Source organism: Manduca sexta, chromosome 26 (assembly GCF_014839805.1).
Source record: "Manduca sexta isolate Smith_Timp_Sample1 chromosome 26, JHU_Msex_v1.0, whole genome shotgun sequence".
Lineage (NCBI taxonomy): Eukaryota > Metazoa > Arthropoda > Insecta > Lepidoptera > Sphingidae > Manduca > Manduca sexta.
In genome coordinates this window covers 1,354,733-1,372,467 of record NC_051140.1, presented here as the reverse complement: position 1 = coordinate 1,372,467, position 17,735 = coordinate 1,354,733, and the positions used below count along the sequence as shown (strand labels likewise).

At 33.6% G+C, this 17,735-nt stretch overlaps 3 protein-coding genes across 3 annotated transcripts; all 3 read right to left on the bottom strand.

The window, feature by feature from the left end:
- Positions 1–11,594: 11,594 nt before the first annotated feature.
- LOC115454098 (methyltransferase-like protein 17, mitochondrial) lies at positions 11,595–13,414 on the bottom strand. Its single transcript, XM_030182842.2, has 2 exons — positions 12,630–13,414; positions 11,595–12,201 (listed from the first exon to the last, which is right to left on the bottom strand). Exons 1-2 carry the CDS (start codon positions 13,357–13,359, stop codon positions 11,612–11,614), a joined length of 1,320 nt encoding a protein of 439 aa, XP_030038702.2. The 5' UTR covers positions 13,360–13,414; the 3' UTR covers positions 11,595–11,611.
- A 288-nt stretch (positions 13,415–13,702) lies between these two features.
- On the bottom strand, positions 13,703–14,285 carry LOC115454097 (cytochrome c oxidase assembly factor 4 homolog, mitochondrial). Its single transcript, XM_030182841.2, has 2 exons — positions 14,086–14,285; positions 13,703–13,946 (listed from the first exon to the last, which is right to left on the bottom strand). Exons 1-2 carry the CDS (start codon positions 14,185–14,187, stop codon positions 13,836–13,838), a joined length of 213 nt encoding a protein of 70 aa, XP_030038701.1. The 5' UTR covers positions 14,188–14,285; the 3' UTR covers positions 13,703–13,835.
- Positions 14,286–14,767: 482 nt separating this feature from the next.
- LOC115454100 (translocon-associated protein subunit delta) lies at positions 14,768–16,872 on the bottom strand. Its single transcript, XM_030182844.2, has 3 exons — positions 16,517–16,872; positions 15,910–16,066; positions 14,768–14,917 (listed from the first exon to the last, which is right to left on the bottom strand). The coding sequence occupies exons 1-3, from the start codon at positions 16,766–16,768 to the stop codon at positions 14,817–14,819; spliced, it is 510 nt and encodes a 169-aa protein (XP_030038704.2). The 5' UTR covers positions 16,769–16,872; the 3' UTR covers positions 14,768–14,816.
- Between the last annotated feature and the right edge of the window lie 863 nt (positions 16,873–17,735).

The following is a 17,735-nucleotide window of genomic DNA, read 5'->3' as shown; positions in this document are numbered from 1 at the left end:
ATTTACTCATATGATACTTAATGACACTCCAATTATTATTTCGTAAATTATATGACTCTCATTTAAAAAGAGGAAACGAAGAGCTATACAAATTTCCAACAACGAGTGACTTCAAGGGATAATTATTAATATATGGGAGTACTAATTTGTTAAAAATGTACTCAGGTAACTTAAGAAGTAAGATCCCACTACCTTTTGGGGCTAATCATCATCATCGTGTCCCCTCGTGGTCTACTAACTAGTCTATATTATCTCACCAGAATACAATTCCTCAAACAGTGACCCCACTACACCTGATCGTAAGTGGAGGGGGATCCAATAGAATGTCGACTGACGAGAGATGATTACCCCTCGACAGTCGACACAATTATGCTAGCCTGATGGAACAGGATATACACAGACTAATCCCGGAACACGACACACTTACGTGGGCCACGTGGTTGCTATCCGAGCGTAACATAGAATTTATTATTAATTATAACTATGATTACAAGTAAGCTGTATTTGCATTTGGAATGACGATCCTTTCATGGGCTTAAGCACAAATCGCAACGACCCGATGCGACCGCAGAGCGACTCGCGCTTTCCACAACCTAAGCCACCCCCATAACGCACCAATATTTTATTACAAAATTTGAGTACATTTATCACATAAAAACTAAGTGTAAGTGTTTTTTTTTTAATTCTATTCGAGTTGCCACGGTACGGGCACTATCGGTCATCCGGATTTATGTTGTATAGATATTCCGATCACAATTACCAGTCAGTTGCAATTTGCATGTTTATCTTGCATCCCGTGGGCACACGGCTAAAACGCAGGATATCCATCACTCCAAGCTGTCGCCTGATTGGTATAAGTGTAGCTTAGTTAACAAGTACTAATTGCGAATCTCAGTACAGTACTATTATTTAATTAATATTTATATATTTAGCTCATAGATAAGTACCTACTATCAATTGTATTGTTTTCTCCTTGCGACTAATAACTTATATTGTTAATTTTAATAAGTATGGCAGCCCAAAGTATAAGCGCTGCTTAGTTTGGGTGCCACTAGCATATTAATAAATCAATTAATTAATATACATATTATGTGGATTTCATGATAGTCCAGACTCCTTGGGCGCCCGGTTAATGATCAATGATTTCCCACGTGATCTATAACACTGGTGAAATCATCATCATCATGCCTTATCTCTATCCCAGACAGTTCATAGGGTATATATACTATTTATTTATATTAAATTAAGACGCAAAAGAGATTACAATAGTAAAATACACAAACCTAAAACTAGATTGTATTCCAAAACTTTGCGCCTTATACGTGTTCTTCTTCTTTAAGTGCCTCTTCATTGTTAAAGGTTGGCCGTCAGCTTCTTGTATTTCTCTTTATCATAGGCCAGGCGGAACAGGTGTTCAACGGAGATGATACCGGTCCACTTCCGGATGTTTATCAGTCCCGATTTTTTCCTTCGCTCAGCGCGTCTTTTCCGCTCCACCTTACCTATACGCAGTGGCGGCCCTAAACTACGCGAGACCCCAGGCGAAAGCAAAAAGAAACAGACGTGAGGCCCCGGGCAGAGTAAAAAAACGTTCCCCTGTTTTAACAGTTTCGTCGGTAAGAACGTAAAAAAAGGTCCTGCGAGGCACTGCGCGAGGCCTCTGTAAGCGCCGGGCCCCGGTCGGTTGCCCGGTTCGCCCCAAAAACCTCCCCGTTAATTAAGGTCAGGTGGGGCAAGTGCGCCGACGGGGTAAGTGCACCTGCCCCAAAAAAATCGAAAACTATTGATGTTATACAATTACCGCAATCTTATATCAATGCTTCTATCTGAAATACAGTTCCATTAAAAAACACAAATGGCTCTGTTCATTTTAATACGATTTATTCGCCATTTTATTTTAAGTGTCATTTAGACCTGTAAACAGAGATGACCCCGTGAAAGATAACATCAAATATTTCAAGATATGTAACATATTTCCGTAAACCAGTAAAGTGAGTACATAGTTTAAACCTTTTATTTTAACTTCCTACCTGGGTCGAGTAGGGCAAGTGCGCCACAGTTACTAGTCGTATGGCGCACTTGCCCCTGAACCATATATCACAAACCTTTTTTGAGAATATGTTTTACTAATATGAATTATTATTATTAAAATGTTATACTTAGCATAATTTAAGTACTCAAGGTATTTTGTTTTAAGCCGACTTAAATAAAAGGGCGTATTAGTTAATTCGTCGTATATTTGTTTGTTTTAGATCATTCGTTTTTACAAAAGAAAAACTGTAATATTTTGGTCTAGAGTAACTTTACGTGAAGAGGTTGCAACTGTTCGATCAGGCACGTTATCTGATTCTAATGCAGCTAAAACATATCAAATGTCATAAGGCCATATTCTAAGTAATTGAGTTATAACGCATTAAAATTGTTAATTCCTACATTTTTATATGTTTATTTTTTAAATTTTTAGAAATAAAATGGATTTCATATTAAGACTACCATTTTTTTTAATTTTTTTAAATATAGCAAAAAAATGTGTAAAATGTTTTGAAGCCCTGATGTACAAATATATGGCGCACTTGCCCCGAATTTGATTTAACAGCCATAGTTTGTTATAATATTGAGTAATTAAAATTTATCTAAGAGCAATGCGCGTAAAACTTATTTCTCTATGGACTAAAGTGAGTGTTTTCTTTATAATGTTTCATATTGGCGTTTTTTTTTACACAGGCGCACTTGCCCCATTTCCGGAGGCAAGTGCGCCTACTACCATTTTTTTTTATTTTGAGCAAAATAATATTAATTTATTGTCTGATTGCCTTGAATGACTATAGGTCGTTATCACAAAATACCAAATATTCTTAAATTAATAAAATTACATTCTTAAGTCAGCACAAAAAGAAATTATTTTGCATTGAATCCAGCTATGAAAATTTTATGGCGCACTTTCCCCTACTGACCTTACTTAAAATGCGGACTGAGGAAAATTAAAACTATTGAGTACTGTATATTTAAACAGAAAATAGTATAAGTGTAAATTAACAATAAGTAACTAAATATTGCCGGTACACATTAATTGTACAAAACTACCGTATTTTGTACACAGGTCGACGTCCTAACTGAATCAAAGACCGGTTCATAACGGTTATCGATATGGCTAAAAGTGTAAGTCATATGATTCAGTTCTTTGTGTGAATTGTGCTTTGTAATGTGTAGATAAATAATCTAGTGGTTTCACCTAATTGCCAGAAGATTCATGGTTATGCCGGTTAAACTATATATAACTAATGTGTTTGTTTATTTGAACGCGCTAATCTCGGAAACTACTGGTTTGATTTAACGAATTCTTTTCGTGTTGGATAGCCCGTTTATCAAGAAAGGCTATAAGTTATAAAACATCACGCTATGACCGATATAAACTGAGCACCAATGAAAAATGTTGCAAAAACGGGGAAAATGTATTTCTTTTTTTAAATCATTCATGACGAAATTGTTCCTCTTTAAAAGGTTTAAAAATATTTTAAACCATGCCTGGCTGCACATTCCACCTGTCTGAACGCGATAACTCAAAAACTACCCAACAAATTTCGATGAAATTTGATATGGAGATAGTTTCTATCCCGGGAAAATATATAGCGGGACTATAATCCCGGAAAACATTTCCGCGCGATCGAAGCCACGTGCAAAAGTTGGTTAGAAATAAATAGTTATTAGGAAGTGCTTTCCAATTTGGTGACCCAAACAACTTGCATAATTTGTAAAGTCGCAACAATCTGATTTTATAGGTAAATTATTTTTTTTTTCGTAATCACTTCGAGAACAAATGTTAGTGGTAAATTGCTATAATATTCTCATTTTGTATAAACCACGCAAGTGCTAACCCGCACACGAAAACGTACCAAAGTTCGATATATGGATATCTTAAAATATACCAATGATTGAAATTAGTTCTGTCACTGGGGCTCTAGGTCCTGGCCTATGAGACGCTACAGACTCACATCCTATGCATTTGACCCAATATAGGTTTTGCTCAGAAAATAGTATTGTGACCTAAAAAATAAAATTGCTAGAAAAATTTTGCCCGTAACGTCCAGGCATCTAAAGCCGCCCCTGGATATACCTATAAATAACACTACAAAATTCTAAATCAAATTCATGTGTGTACATTTCAAAAATACCAAAGAGGTTAATGAATAAATAATAGAGCAGGATGGGGGTGAGGTTCCCGCCATTTTTTTATTTACTTCCATGTGAAATGCTTCGGCATGTTTCGCGTCAAATGTTGCCTAACATCACAGGTAATGCCTAAAAATTTGTGAGTCATCGTTTATCTTATGACCAATTTTGAAAAGTGTAAATAATGATATAAGCTAGTGCGAGCAAAAAATTTTCCGTTTTATAATGAATCTTCTGCGGAACTATGTAATTTTAAAACTTTAGCACAATGATGTAAGACTGTTGTATTTCTGAAAATAAATGTACTGCGAATCAAAAATGCTTTAATTTCGCTTCATCTGTATTTTTTTGTCTTAATACATTCGTTCTATTAAATTATTATACAAAGAATGTTAGAAAAATACGTAAAAAACTTTTGTTGCATTTATTTTAAGAAATAGTCTAGTACTGATATTACCCATACCTACTCAAAGTTTTAAATGTACATAGGTACTACATAAGCAACTTGCCATGCGATAACATTGTTAATTTATATTGATTATAATTTATTATCCATACATACCTAGATTACGTAATAGCTCATTTCCAATAATCTTGATTGTCACAGTAGTTGTCAGTAACGCTGGATAAACCTAAAAGTCCCGGGTTCGAATCATGTCAGACAAAAAATTGTGACTGACTTTTTCTATCATGAAATGACTCTGTTGCAGCCAGGATGTTTGCGGTGGTAAAAGCCATATCTCGGAAAGCGCGTAAAGCCGTCACTTTAGTCGTGAATCTGATCCCTCTCCGTTCATGTTACATTGTCTTCTTATAGAACTATTATAGATAAGATTTACCCCCTTATTCATAGACGTTTTTTATCTAAGGACCAACCATTGCTGTGATAACAAGTCTGTTCCTCAGTGCTGACGGCATGGTAGCCTTCGCAGTGCGTAGACATAGGGCCGCTGTGATTGGCTAATATTGAGATACAACTTGAATCTAGTTGGCTGTCAGATAAACAAAACTGAACAAACAGCAAGTCGTCAGATAAACAAAGCTGAGAAACAGACTTGTTACCACAGCAATGCGCCGTCCTTAAATAAATAACGTCTACGAATAAGGGGGATAGACTATAGAGAGTAGCTGTGCAGTACGGCAGCGCTCTGATATCCCGGGTTCGAATCCCGGGTCGGGCAAAGTGATATTGGGTTTTTATGCTCAGTATCAGCCCGGAGTCTAGAATTTGTGCCCGATATTTCAATAGGCTCGCCCCTTATTACATCATGGGACGGAACACACTTGGCGAACAGTGGGTGCCTTGTTTGCGCTTCTAAATATCTCTTCGGTGATAAATGCGTGATGTGTGTTTGTTTTGAGAGTAGCTGCGTATTATGCAAGAACTATATTATCCCTTGCGTACTCTCCTAATCTCCGCTGATATTGAACGTTATAGCTTAAATTAAGAGAATATTATAACTACATATTTAACAGGGGCGAAAGGTGTAATTTTCCGAAAGGGTGCTCGACTCAACATAAAACATATATGTAACCACATAGCTTTAAGGTTATAGCTTAAGGTCCATTTTTCATACATTTTGTTTTACCTTTAACTGGGTAACTAAACAAGTATTGGCAAGTAAAGAATTTAAATTTCGTCATATTAAATTTTAAAGGCCGAAATATCCATGCACATTAATTATTTTTACGTTTTTCTTTCAACTGCGAGAACTAATCACTAACTAGACGTGAATTTAAATTCTTTACTTGTCAATACTTGTTTAGTTACCCAGATTAAAGGTGAAACAAAATGTATGAAAATGGACCTTAAGCTATAAACTTAAGGAGAATATTATAACTATTTAGCTGAGGCGAAAAACGAAATTTTCTGAAATGTAACCCGACACAACATATAGGTACTAATATACATGAATGCGGTGTGCAAATCGTTCTGATAATTACATCACTACATAGTATAAAACAAAGTCGTTTTTTCTGTCCCTATGTATGCTTAAATCTTTAAAACTACGCAACGGATTTTGATGCGGTTTTTTTTTAATAGAGTGATTCAAGAGGAAGGTTTATATGTATAATAATAACATCCATTAAATAGTCAGCATTGCACACGTGCGAAACCGGGGCGGGTCGCTAGTTCTACATAAAGTGAAGCCGGCAGGAACTTGGTTGTATGGACCCTCCGACACTATAATTTAGGTAGATTGCGAATCCAATGCGAGTCCGACTGGATAGTGTTGAATGGGTACATTTATATTTGTTTAGGGTAACATTTGTTAATATGTAATTTAATTTGTTTTTGTGGCAACACGCCTCCACTTCCTTCTTCCTGTCACGGGCTGCCGGCGAGCAACCATAATAATGTAGTTCTTTAAGTTTATGTTTAAGATATCAAATTAAATAACAGTGATCCGTCATAGTGGTTTTATTAACATGGTAGCAGAGCGTGGTTGCCTGCAAATACAAAGAAGAAAAGAAGATATTTTCGCAAATAAAGTGGAAACGTGCTATATATGCAATAAGCAAAAATGGCGTTTACTAAATGCAATGACGCAGTTATTCCAATATTCGACGGATCGGATTATAGTAGCTGGAAAATACGTATACTTAAGTTTTTGGAGTTTAAGAAATGTAAAGAAAGCTGCCATACGAATCAAAAATGATTCGGATGATGTTGCAAAGTGGGAAGAGATGGATATCCAGGCAACGAACTACATTTATAGTGCAATAAGCAACAAGCAACTCGAATATATATGCGACTTAGATTCCGCATGCAAAATATTGGCAAAATTCGATGAAATGTACCTGCAGAAATCATCGGCACTACAGATTATATGTCGCAACAATGTAGAAGCAATAAAATTATCGAACTATTCGCAAGTAAGTGTATTTTTGACGACTTTGAGAAATCAATAAATCAGTTAAAACAAGCCGGCGCGACGGTAAGTGAACAAGAAAAATTAAATTATATGTTAAAGGCCTTACCTCGTAATTACAGTCATATTGGAGATCTAATAGACGTTTTACCAGAAAAAGACAGAACTGTAGATTATTTGAAAAGTAAAATTATGTTAAAATCATTGGATAAAGAACCTGAAAAATGTAATGAACCATCACGCGACAACTCAAATGTTTTTAAAGCTCACACTAGTAGTTCTGCATCACCTAATAAAAACTTTAAATGTTTTACCTGTGGAAAACCTGGCCACATGCAAAGAGATTGTCGACACAGAAATGTTAACAGTGGTAGAGGAAATGGATTTATTAGATTTAATAATAATCGTGGACATCAACGTGGATCATATTATAATTCAAGAAATATTAGAGGAAGAACTTATAATAATAAATCCAGTAATGAGAGTGGTGGTAATAATTTCCTTGCAACTATTGAGAATAATAATGTTTCAACTTCAAGTAAAATATATAATATTGAGCAGTCTGGCCACTTAACTTGGTTATTAGATAGTGGTTGTACAGATCATATAATTAATACTGATGAGTACTATCATTCATGTGAAATATTACAACAACCTATTAAAGTAAAAGTTGGTGATGGAAGAATATTAGAAGCTACAAAGGTCGGAAAAATACAAACTTATTTTATGGTCTATGGAAAAAGTCTGAAGTTGTTTTGAACAATGTTTTCTATGTCAAAGAGATGAAAGCAAATTTATTGAGCTATTCAAAGATTACAGACAATCATAAAATTGTTTCCAGGGGACGACAATCAAAAATATATAACGTCTATGGAACTATTATAGCTATAGCAGTGAAAGAAGATAGACTGTATAAATTAAAAGGTTATATAAATGCAAGTACATTACATGCTAATTTAGTGAAGAAATCAAGTATGACAGTGAAGGAGAAATTACATAGGATGCTTGGTCATATAAACTTTAACAATTTGAATACTATGTGTACAAGTGAATTATTGAAAGGATTACCAAAGGAGATTGAATGTAAGTACATGAAATGTGCTATATGTATTGAAAATAAAATGCATAACTTGCCATTTAAAAATAATAGAAAACGAGCACAGGATATATTAGAAATTGTACACACAGATTTAAATGGGCCACACAGAACTACAGGTTTTAATGGTGAAAAATATTTCTTAAGTTTTATAGATGACTATAGTAAGTTGGCAAAAGTTTATTGTATTCCGTCAAAAGATAAAGTATATAATTGTTTAATGCAGTATGTTAATGAGATACAAAATTTAACTGGGAAAAATATTAAAGAATTGAGATGTGATAATGGAAAGGAATACATTAATAAAAGAGTGTTTGACTTTGCAAGATCAAAGGGAATTATGATTAAATCTTGTCCGCCATATGTGCATGAATTAAATGGCACAGCAGAGAGGTTCAATAGATCAATAATGGATATGTCAAGATGTCTATTGGCAGAGGCAAAAGTGCATAAAAGATTTTGGCCTGAAGTGGTTATGGCCGCAGCTTATTTAAAGAATAGAACATTAACAAATGGCACTATAGAAAGGAAGACGCCCTTATGAGATATTTTTCAAACAAAGGCCAAGCATTGAAAATTTAAGGATATATGGAAGTAAAGTATTTGTTAGAACACCAGAGGAAAAGAGAAAATGTAAATGGGACAGGAAAGCCGAGCTTGGCATACTAATGGGCTATACAGATGTTGGATATAGAGTATTAATAAACAATAGAATAGTTGTAGCAAGACATTGTGATATAATTGAAGATGATGTAATGTGTATTGGTCTCCGATGATAATAGAGAAGAGAAAAAATGATAAAAGTAATAGCCAGCCGAATAAATTGGAAGAGAAAATTATAGAAGAGAAGAAAGAGACTAATGCAGAAGAAAATAATGAGAAAATTAATGAAGATTTGAATGCTGAAACAAATGAAAGTTATGATGATAATAAAGTAATTGAAACAAGAAATCGGCGTAAAATCAAGCCACCAACTCGGTTTGATGAAGAATTTGGTTATTATTGTATAACTGTTAACTATTGTGATGCTATGATTCCAGATAATTTTCAGGAGGCAATAACTAGCGATGAAGCAAAAGAATGGACTGAGGCTATGAATCGTGAGATGAACAGTTTGGCAAAACATGAGACCTGGAGACTTGTAAGTAAACCAGCAGACAAACAGCCTTTAGATGTGAAATGGATATACAGAAAGAAAGCCGAAAATAAATTTAAAGCTAGGTTAGTAGTAAGAGGTTTTCAACAAAAAGATTTTATTGATGATATATATTCACCCGTTGCTAAAATGCAAACTTTAAAATTGTTATTGTCTTATTGTTGTCAAAATAATCTTAATATACATCAGATGGATGTTGAAACTGCTTTTTTAAATGGTAAAATTTTATCTGAAGTTTATGTAAACCAGCCAATTGGTTATGATGATGGCACTGATAGAGTTTATAAATTAAATAAAACATTATATGGTTTAAAAGAAAGCCCTCGGGCTTGGTATGAATGTGTCAATAAGTTTTTAACTAGTCTTGGATTTCAGAGAAGTAAATATGACTTTTGTTTATATTTTAAATTGGATACTAATGTGAGTGTATACATTTTGTTATATGTTGATGATTTGTTAATATGTTGTAAAGATGAAAAGGTAATGAGTAATATTAAAAACAAACTGTTAAGTAAATTTACTATGAAGGATATGGGTAAAGTTAAAGAATACATTGGAATACATATTGATTATGATTATAAAAGAATAAGACCATGACACTGAGTCAGGAATCATATATAGAATCATTAGCTAAGCGTTATAATATAATAAATACAAAGTTATATACTACACCAATGGAAGTAAATCTTAAACTAGAAAACTGTAATATAAATGAGAATGTAAAATATAGAAATTTAATTGGAGCACTTTTATATATTAGTTCAGGTACAAGACCAGATATATCGTTCAGTGTTAATTATTTGAGTAGATTCCAAAATTGCTATAATGAGACACATTTTAAATATGCTTTGCGAGTACTTAAATATCTTTACTTAACAAAACATATAAAATTAATTTATAACATGAATATAAATTCTGATATGTTAGATTGTTATGTAGATGCAGATTTTGCAGGAGATATTGTCAGTAGGAAATCAACAACAGGATTTGTAATTAGACTGTTTGGGAATGTAATATTTTGGAAATCAAAGAAACAAAATTGTGTAACAAAGTCATCTACATTTGCTGAATACATTGCGCTGTCAGAAGCTGTTACTGAAATTAAATTTATAGTTTGTTTAATTAATGAGATTTGTCAGAAAGATTGTAAACCTGTAAAAATATATGAAGATAATATTGGAGCTCAAATTATTGCTAAATACGGAAATTTCACAAAAATTCAAAACATATTGAAGTTCATTATCATTTTGTTCATGAAAGTGTTAAAATTGGTTTAATTGATGTTATAAAAATTGCATCTGATCAAAATATAGCTGACATTTTAACAAAACCATTGGGAAGTAATAAATTTAATAAATTTAGAGATATGTTAAAGTTGTTGTAAAAGTAATTTATCTTTCAGATGGATATTATGTTGAGATAAATATTGGTTTAAATTGAAAGATGATAATTGTAATATAAAAAAAAAAAAAAAAACAAAAAAAAAAATAAGTTACAATTAATATGTTATACTGAAGGTAATGTTTATAGAGCTATTGTCTTGATATGAGTAGTGTATGATATGATTTAGTTAAAAATATAAATGTAAGGAGGCATGTTGAATGGGTACATTTATATTTGTTTAGGGTAACATTTGTTAATATGTAATTTAATTTGTTTTTGTGGCAACACGCCTCCACTTCCTTCTTCCTGTCACGGGCTGCCGGCGAGCAACCATAATAATGTAGTTCTTTAAGTTTATGTTTAAGATATCAAATTAAATAACAGTGATCCGTCATAGTGGTTTTATTAACAGATAGATTAATAGGTACGGCCGCAGGGTCTATTACTTAAATACTAAAATCATGTACTTTTCAATATTTTCACATTAGCTGTAGCGGGTATGTCGGTCTCGGGAGAAAACAAACTATAGATATTACTTATAAGCCCAAGGGCGCATCCAGGAGGTCGTGGGGGTCATGACCCCCACCTCGGGCTGGGTCCAGTAAACCACTAATTAATATTATTCAACATAATGTTTTTATATATTTTTTGTCAGAATATAGATTTTATTTAATTACTATCAATAATTAATATAATACTTTGTTTGACAGCAAACACATTATTAATAAAATGCCTACTTCTTGTATCTATTATTATCAAAATTAAATTAAATTATAACACCTTGTTGATCACGACTATGTGACCCCCCTGGCGCCAAAGCTGAATCCGCGTTTGAACAAGCCCTATATTTCAGTTTCATTTCGCAAATACTTCCCGTAGACGTAGTCACGTGCAACTATGTTACAATAAAACAATATTAACTATACAATACTTTTATTTAACGGGTAATACATCTCCCCAATTACTTGATCGCGCGCATCTGTATGTGGTTTGATCAAATTTGGCCTTTGAAAATATAATTTCCTTCAATTCTCCCTGCGCAGTACACAATCTACAAATAGTGTGGCCAGACCTTACTATAGGAGCTCTGACTATTCTCGGCCACTGTGGATCGTCTGGCGGTCGAGTACCTTTCTTCAAGATCACATATGAGAATAGTTCTGCAGAAATATCACTTTTGGAGGGAAATGGCAGTGATTCGTACTTCATAAGGAAGTTGCACGGTGTCTCATGCTCCATATACCTTGGACAGACATTGTCATTCGGGCAAGGAGAGTATGCATAGCCTTTGTTACTTCCCTCTGGTAAGTTTAGAACAAATTCCCTTGCTTCGTTCACAATTTGAAAACCTGCATTACTGCCGTGTTCAATAATTATCAAGTAGTCTTCTGTTTTGTTCCATAGTTTCTGCACGGTCTCCAACCTAGACTTCATGCTTGGCAACTCAAATAATGAGTATGCTGATAATACTATACTGTATTTGAGATCTGAGGATGCTGGAAGGAATTGTCGTTGGAAATAACCTGCAATGAAAAATATTTATTTCACTCAAAGAATTTTGCTATACAAATGAATATGCAAAGTATGAATTTTACACAATGTACAAAATTAATAAATATATTGACAATGGTCCTCACACTAGGTAGACCTGTATTGTGGTGTGCCGTGTGATCACTCAGAAGCCCTTTTCACCACCATTAGAAAAAGGTTTCTATGGTTACATAAATTTAGATCCTATTATACAACATCATTAAAAACAATTAGCGTCCAGAGTACATTGGAATGCTAGCAAGTTTATTAAAAACATATCTATAACATTAAATAAACTATTAAGATATATAATAAAAAATATTCAAGTTTCATATAAAATCTAAGTATGAATTATTGTAATTTTTTTTATAAAGAATTGTTCTTAACTGTTAATAATACATAAAGCTTTATGAAAAAATACCTTTATATGGCATCTCTACATTATCTTTGCCTTTGCACAGTATGAGTCGGGACAAGTCATGCATGTCTGAAGAAGTGTCCACACAAAAATATTCATATATTTCATTCTTCCAATATGTGTTCACAGCCCATGTCCCTGTCCCCACTCCTGAACCAAAGTCGAAGAAGCTTCGCGGCTTGTAATCAGGGTTGAGTTTACTTATTTCATCCAAAACACGTACCAGGATAGCATACTCGGGAGCAGCTCTCACCATTAAGTATTGGAGACAGGTAGCTTTGTCATAATTTACATTGCCCCATCGGTACACATTTTTCTTCAATATATTAAACACTTTATTTTGTACAGTTTTATTAAGATTCTCGAGTTCAGAAGGCGTTAGTTCTTTGTTAATTTTTGAAAAGGTTCGTTGTGATATCGTTTGGTGAATTTTCGCTGCTTTTTCGTCGATTTCACCTTCTTCTGGAGGCAGTTTACGGGAGCGTAGGTAGTTGCTCAAGTTCACTCCTTCCTGGTACATGGCTTTGGCTCCATTATCTTCAAGGATAATTTTTATTGCTTTTTGAATGTCGAGTGGCACAGTGGCGATCTTAACCCGATTTGTGCCAGGATGTTTTCGAGGTTTGAATTCCTTTGAATCAAAGTTCTCCTTTAATGTAGGATCGATGGCAACTCTAGTGGTATAATTCGAGTAAAAACATGAAATATTAGAGTATCTTAATTTTCTAAACATTTTTCTAACCTCTTTCTTCTTGGTTTGTTTTTAAAATGCAGCTCGAAATGTCATTTGCAACTGACATTTGTTCATTGAAAGTATCTTTTAAGTTTTATGAATACGTTACACTTATAAAACTTAATATTTTTTTACGAACTTATATAATATATATTATTATGTACCAACATTTACATTCTTTTAATTTTAATACAGTAATCGGAGTCAGCATTTTCCTATAACTGCTATAATGTAGTAGACTACACTTAGTGAAGTGTTTAATAAAAATAATGTTTAAATATTGTTAAGCTATATGTATAAACAATGACATTTAAAAGAAGATATTTAAAAAAAACTAAATTTATTTTATGTTTTAATAAATTATATTGTTCATTTTGAATAACAAACTTCGTAAACAATAATTTACTTAGTAAACTAAAGTAGTTAGGTACACAGCACAATAAAATCTAAATTACATGAATCAAATGCGTAAACTATTAACTCTTTATTCTCGACATTTCTTCTTGCTTGTGCTTTTCGATGCAATCCTTAAAACTATTTACTACATCCTGGCATTTTCTCCAATCCTTGGTCTCGGCAATGCACTCCTGCAATAAAAAGGTTAAAATCAGTCATTGTATAAAAAAAACATTCAGAAATCAGTATTATAATATTTACATTATTATAATTATTTGTAATAAGTACAATTTCAAGCTTTCTGTCCATTCATTTAAAAAGTATGGGTACCTGCACTTTGTAATGAAGTTCAAGACATCCAGTTTTCTTTAGCATAGATTCCACAGGGTCATCATCACCGTCGGCAACTTTTTCTCTCGGTTTAATGGTCATTTTAGAAGATTAAATATGTTTTATTTGTGACAATTTTCGTCAAAACATAACCTCTAAACTTTATCAGCTGATATCTACTATATTAAACGGCATAATTATAAAGACATTGATGACATAACATCACGGTAAATAGGAAGACTTTTTAATATGTCCGTATTACATTACGTTTCATTATACGTAGATTGTTTTGTATTAAGAAAGGAAAATAAGTTTTGTTAGCACGACACATTCCTACATTAGCCTCAACATTTATTGTAGTTGGCCAATTGTACGATATGAGGTGTGAAGAGTCAGAATAGGTATATTTCTAATCAAAATTATAATATCTCACAGTTTGCTTGGCTGGCAATTCATTGCCAGGCGGAGTTACGGCACTAACCATAGCTTACAGTAAGACGTGCCGCTTGTTCATTTTCACATTCTATTGTTCAAAAATTAAATATCGCCAAACGCTAAATACGGTCGGATTACTTTTTCATACAGTAGTTTGATATGGATATTTGAAATCATAGCTACTCAATAAGCATTTTATCAACACTATTCAACAGAAAAAATACATGAAAATGAGAAAAACAAAGGAAACAATTTAAATAGAAACTTTATTAAATTAACATAAAACTAAACAAGGATTACGCTAAGATTTTGCTCTTGTTGCGGAGAGCCGTGTACGCCACCAGGATCGAGATGGCGGTGGCCAGCACTTCGGAGTTCACCCACGGCCCAGAGTAACCTGGAAAAGACAATTTAATGTAGATGTAAATACCAAATTGACTTGCCAAAAGAACTTTTAAATTATCTTTTTGCATTCCTTACATATAACTGTATGAAAACAGTACTATCATGTCTGTCACTGTAAATTATTTTTCTCAATTTATACCAAATATCACCTATGTAGTCTACATAATGATTTCTTATATTTATGCCAATGTTACATAATTACATTAAAGTGTTATTGAAAAGTGTTTGGGGGAGGCCTATGTTCAGCAGTGAACTTCCTGTGGCTGATATGATGATGATGATGATAATGTTATTGAAAAATAGTTTTATTTCAATGCCATACAGTCTATTTCAAATGTTTACATTTTCAGTGCAGCAAAGCCCTAGTCGGATGCTGACAATGTGACATTTCTATATGAGCTAGTCATTTAACACATTTATGTGATGCGGCAGGAATTTGTCTATTACAGTTTAGTATGGCCTGCTGGTGTTGATAACAATAGTGTGGGTGAATGCAAATCTACAATAGATCTTATTAGACATTATGCTGATTTTATATGGGAATACATTGTAATGTATAACATTGTTGGTTTATTTGTGTTAATATTACAAATTATTACATATCCAACCTCACATTAAAATAGAGGTCTAAGAGAAAACTATTGGGTTCTTTAGTTCCCACAACACTGAAAATTAATTGCAAATGGCATAATTTAGTGTAGTCTAAATATCAATGGCGAAGAGTAAAATTTTTTAAAAGGTAACCCAAGGCAAAAAAATGCCTTAGTTACCATATTGCGGCCAATTTAATGAAAATCCAAGACCAACGTAAATAAAAGTAAAAGGGTAGCCGGGAGAAATCAGGTTGTATGGACGCTTCGCCACTGCTAGATATCTATTTTGTTTTGATAATCTGCTCTCATGGAGTTGGTTCTATAAAATAGGTATCTATAAATCTGATACCCTTTCTCCGTCTTATACTTGATGAGGGTAATGAAAACTTACTGCCAGGGTGGTGGAGCTGGATAGCGAGAAGAGGCGCGACGGTGGCAGCGGGGTCGGAGCGGCGCGCGCGGCGCAGCGATGCCCAGCCTTCCTCGTCAAGTACGTGGACCTCGTGTACGCCAGAGCGCGCCTTAGCCGGCTCCTCTGTCCACGATACCTACAAATATTGTTTGGTTGAGTTCCAAGTTTCAAAGTATTGCTTTATAGACTTGCTTAGCAATCGTATGGTACCTAATATGTTTACCTGACTGGAACAAATCTCCATATGGGTACAAATTAAACATTAAGATGTTTCAACAGTTTATATTAATCAACAAATGTGCATTGGGATAAGAGAGAAAATTATCAGTATTGTCTATAATAGACGGAGATATGATTCTAACCTTATCATGTAGTTTAAATACAAAATACTTAGAAAACCACACAAAAAAATGTTTGTTAGTGAAATAAATTAGTATATCTGGTGCAATGCCAACATATAAAAAATTGCGACATATCTTAACAATCTGGTCCAATAAGTAATATTTATATATTCTTCTGTTCGCCACGTTTCATCAAAATCCTAGAGAAGACTAGAAATAGAAGAAAGAATTAAGGTTATACTTACTTGATACTTGTTCGGGCCTATGCGGGCCGCGGACAGTGATTTTCCATCAACTTCAGCGTACAATGCATAGTTTTCGGGAAGTGGGTTGTCACAAGACAGTGTAAATTCAGTTATATATGCTATTTGTGTCACGACTGTGGCGTCTAAACTTGTAAAAGATGTAGCCTCTACTTTTGGATTTTGGCAACTTTCTCCAACGACTCCGCTGATGAAGGCGACGGCGAATAACGAAACAATATATTTTGTGACCATTTTGATTTATTTTAGTCTGGTCTTGCGACGAGAAATTACTATTTTAATTTATAAAACTAAATTCACTGTTACCCTCTCACCAACCACGTATTGATATGTTCCGAAACTCTATCTAGCTGAGATTGTTCGGATTTTTTTTTCTGTAATGTATATAAACATTTAATATTTTGATAGCGATAAATAAATCATAGATGAAATCCTTATGATGCCTATTTTGTTTATCTTTTTAAATTTGATATACGTTTATATAATTTACTGCATAATATGAAATATATTCTTTTTACCTAAATATAGTTTGGTAGAATCTAATTTACAATTTGAACTTTTGAACGCACCAACAAAACGTCAGCAGCGACGTGTGCTCAAAATACCAACGCGGTTCCGATGCGTTCAGTTTATATAAAACAATATTACTTTTTAGCTAATTTTAAAATGTAGAGTGGTTTATCATCAAGTATGTTGCAGGTCAACGAACTTAAAAAAAGGCTTTGATTTATAGATATTGGCTTTTAATTTTCTATATATTTTTACAGGAGCTCTTATGTCCCAATGTTTTCATATATCGCACACCTAGATCTAAACCGCGATTAACTCTTCAAAAAATCGCTTTATCCAAAAAAGGTGAAAAACTGATTATCATATCCCTGTACGCTACAAGTATTTTTTGTATTGACTATTGCTTTTTAAACGAGTTAAAAGCAATTAGAAGAAATATGTTTTAGGAGCTGAAATCATATGATTGTGCACTCCTCATGTAATATTATTAACTGCAAATAGCAATATTCCTACTTTTGGTGAGGGAGGAGCGGGGCTCGCTCGTTTAACAAAAGATGCTTCTAGCGTCGACTATCGATGAATAGTAGAACTATTTTTGAATTTGTTTTATTGGTCGCTAGTTAGTGAGTTATGGAATTGGATGGTATGCATAAATAAAAATGGAGATTTTAGAATTAGCTCTCTTTGATCT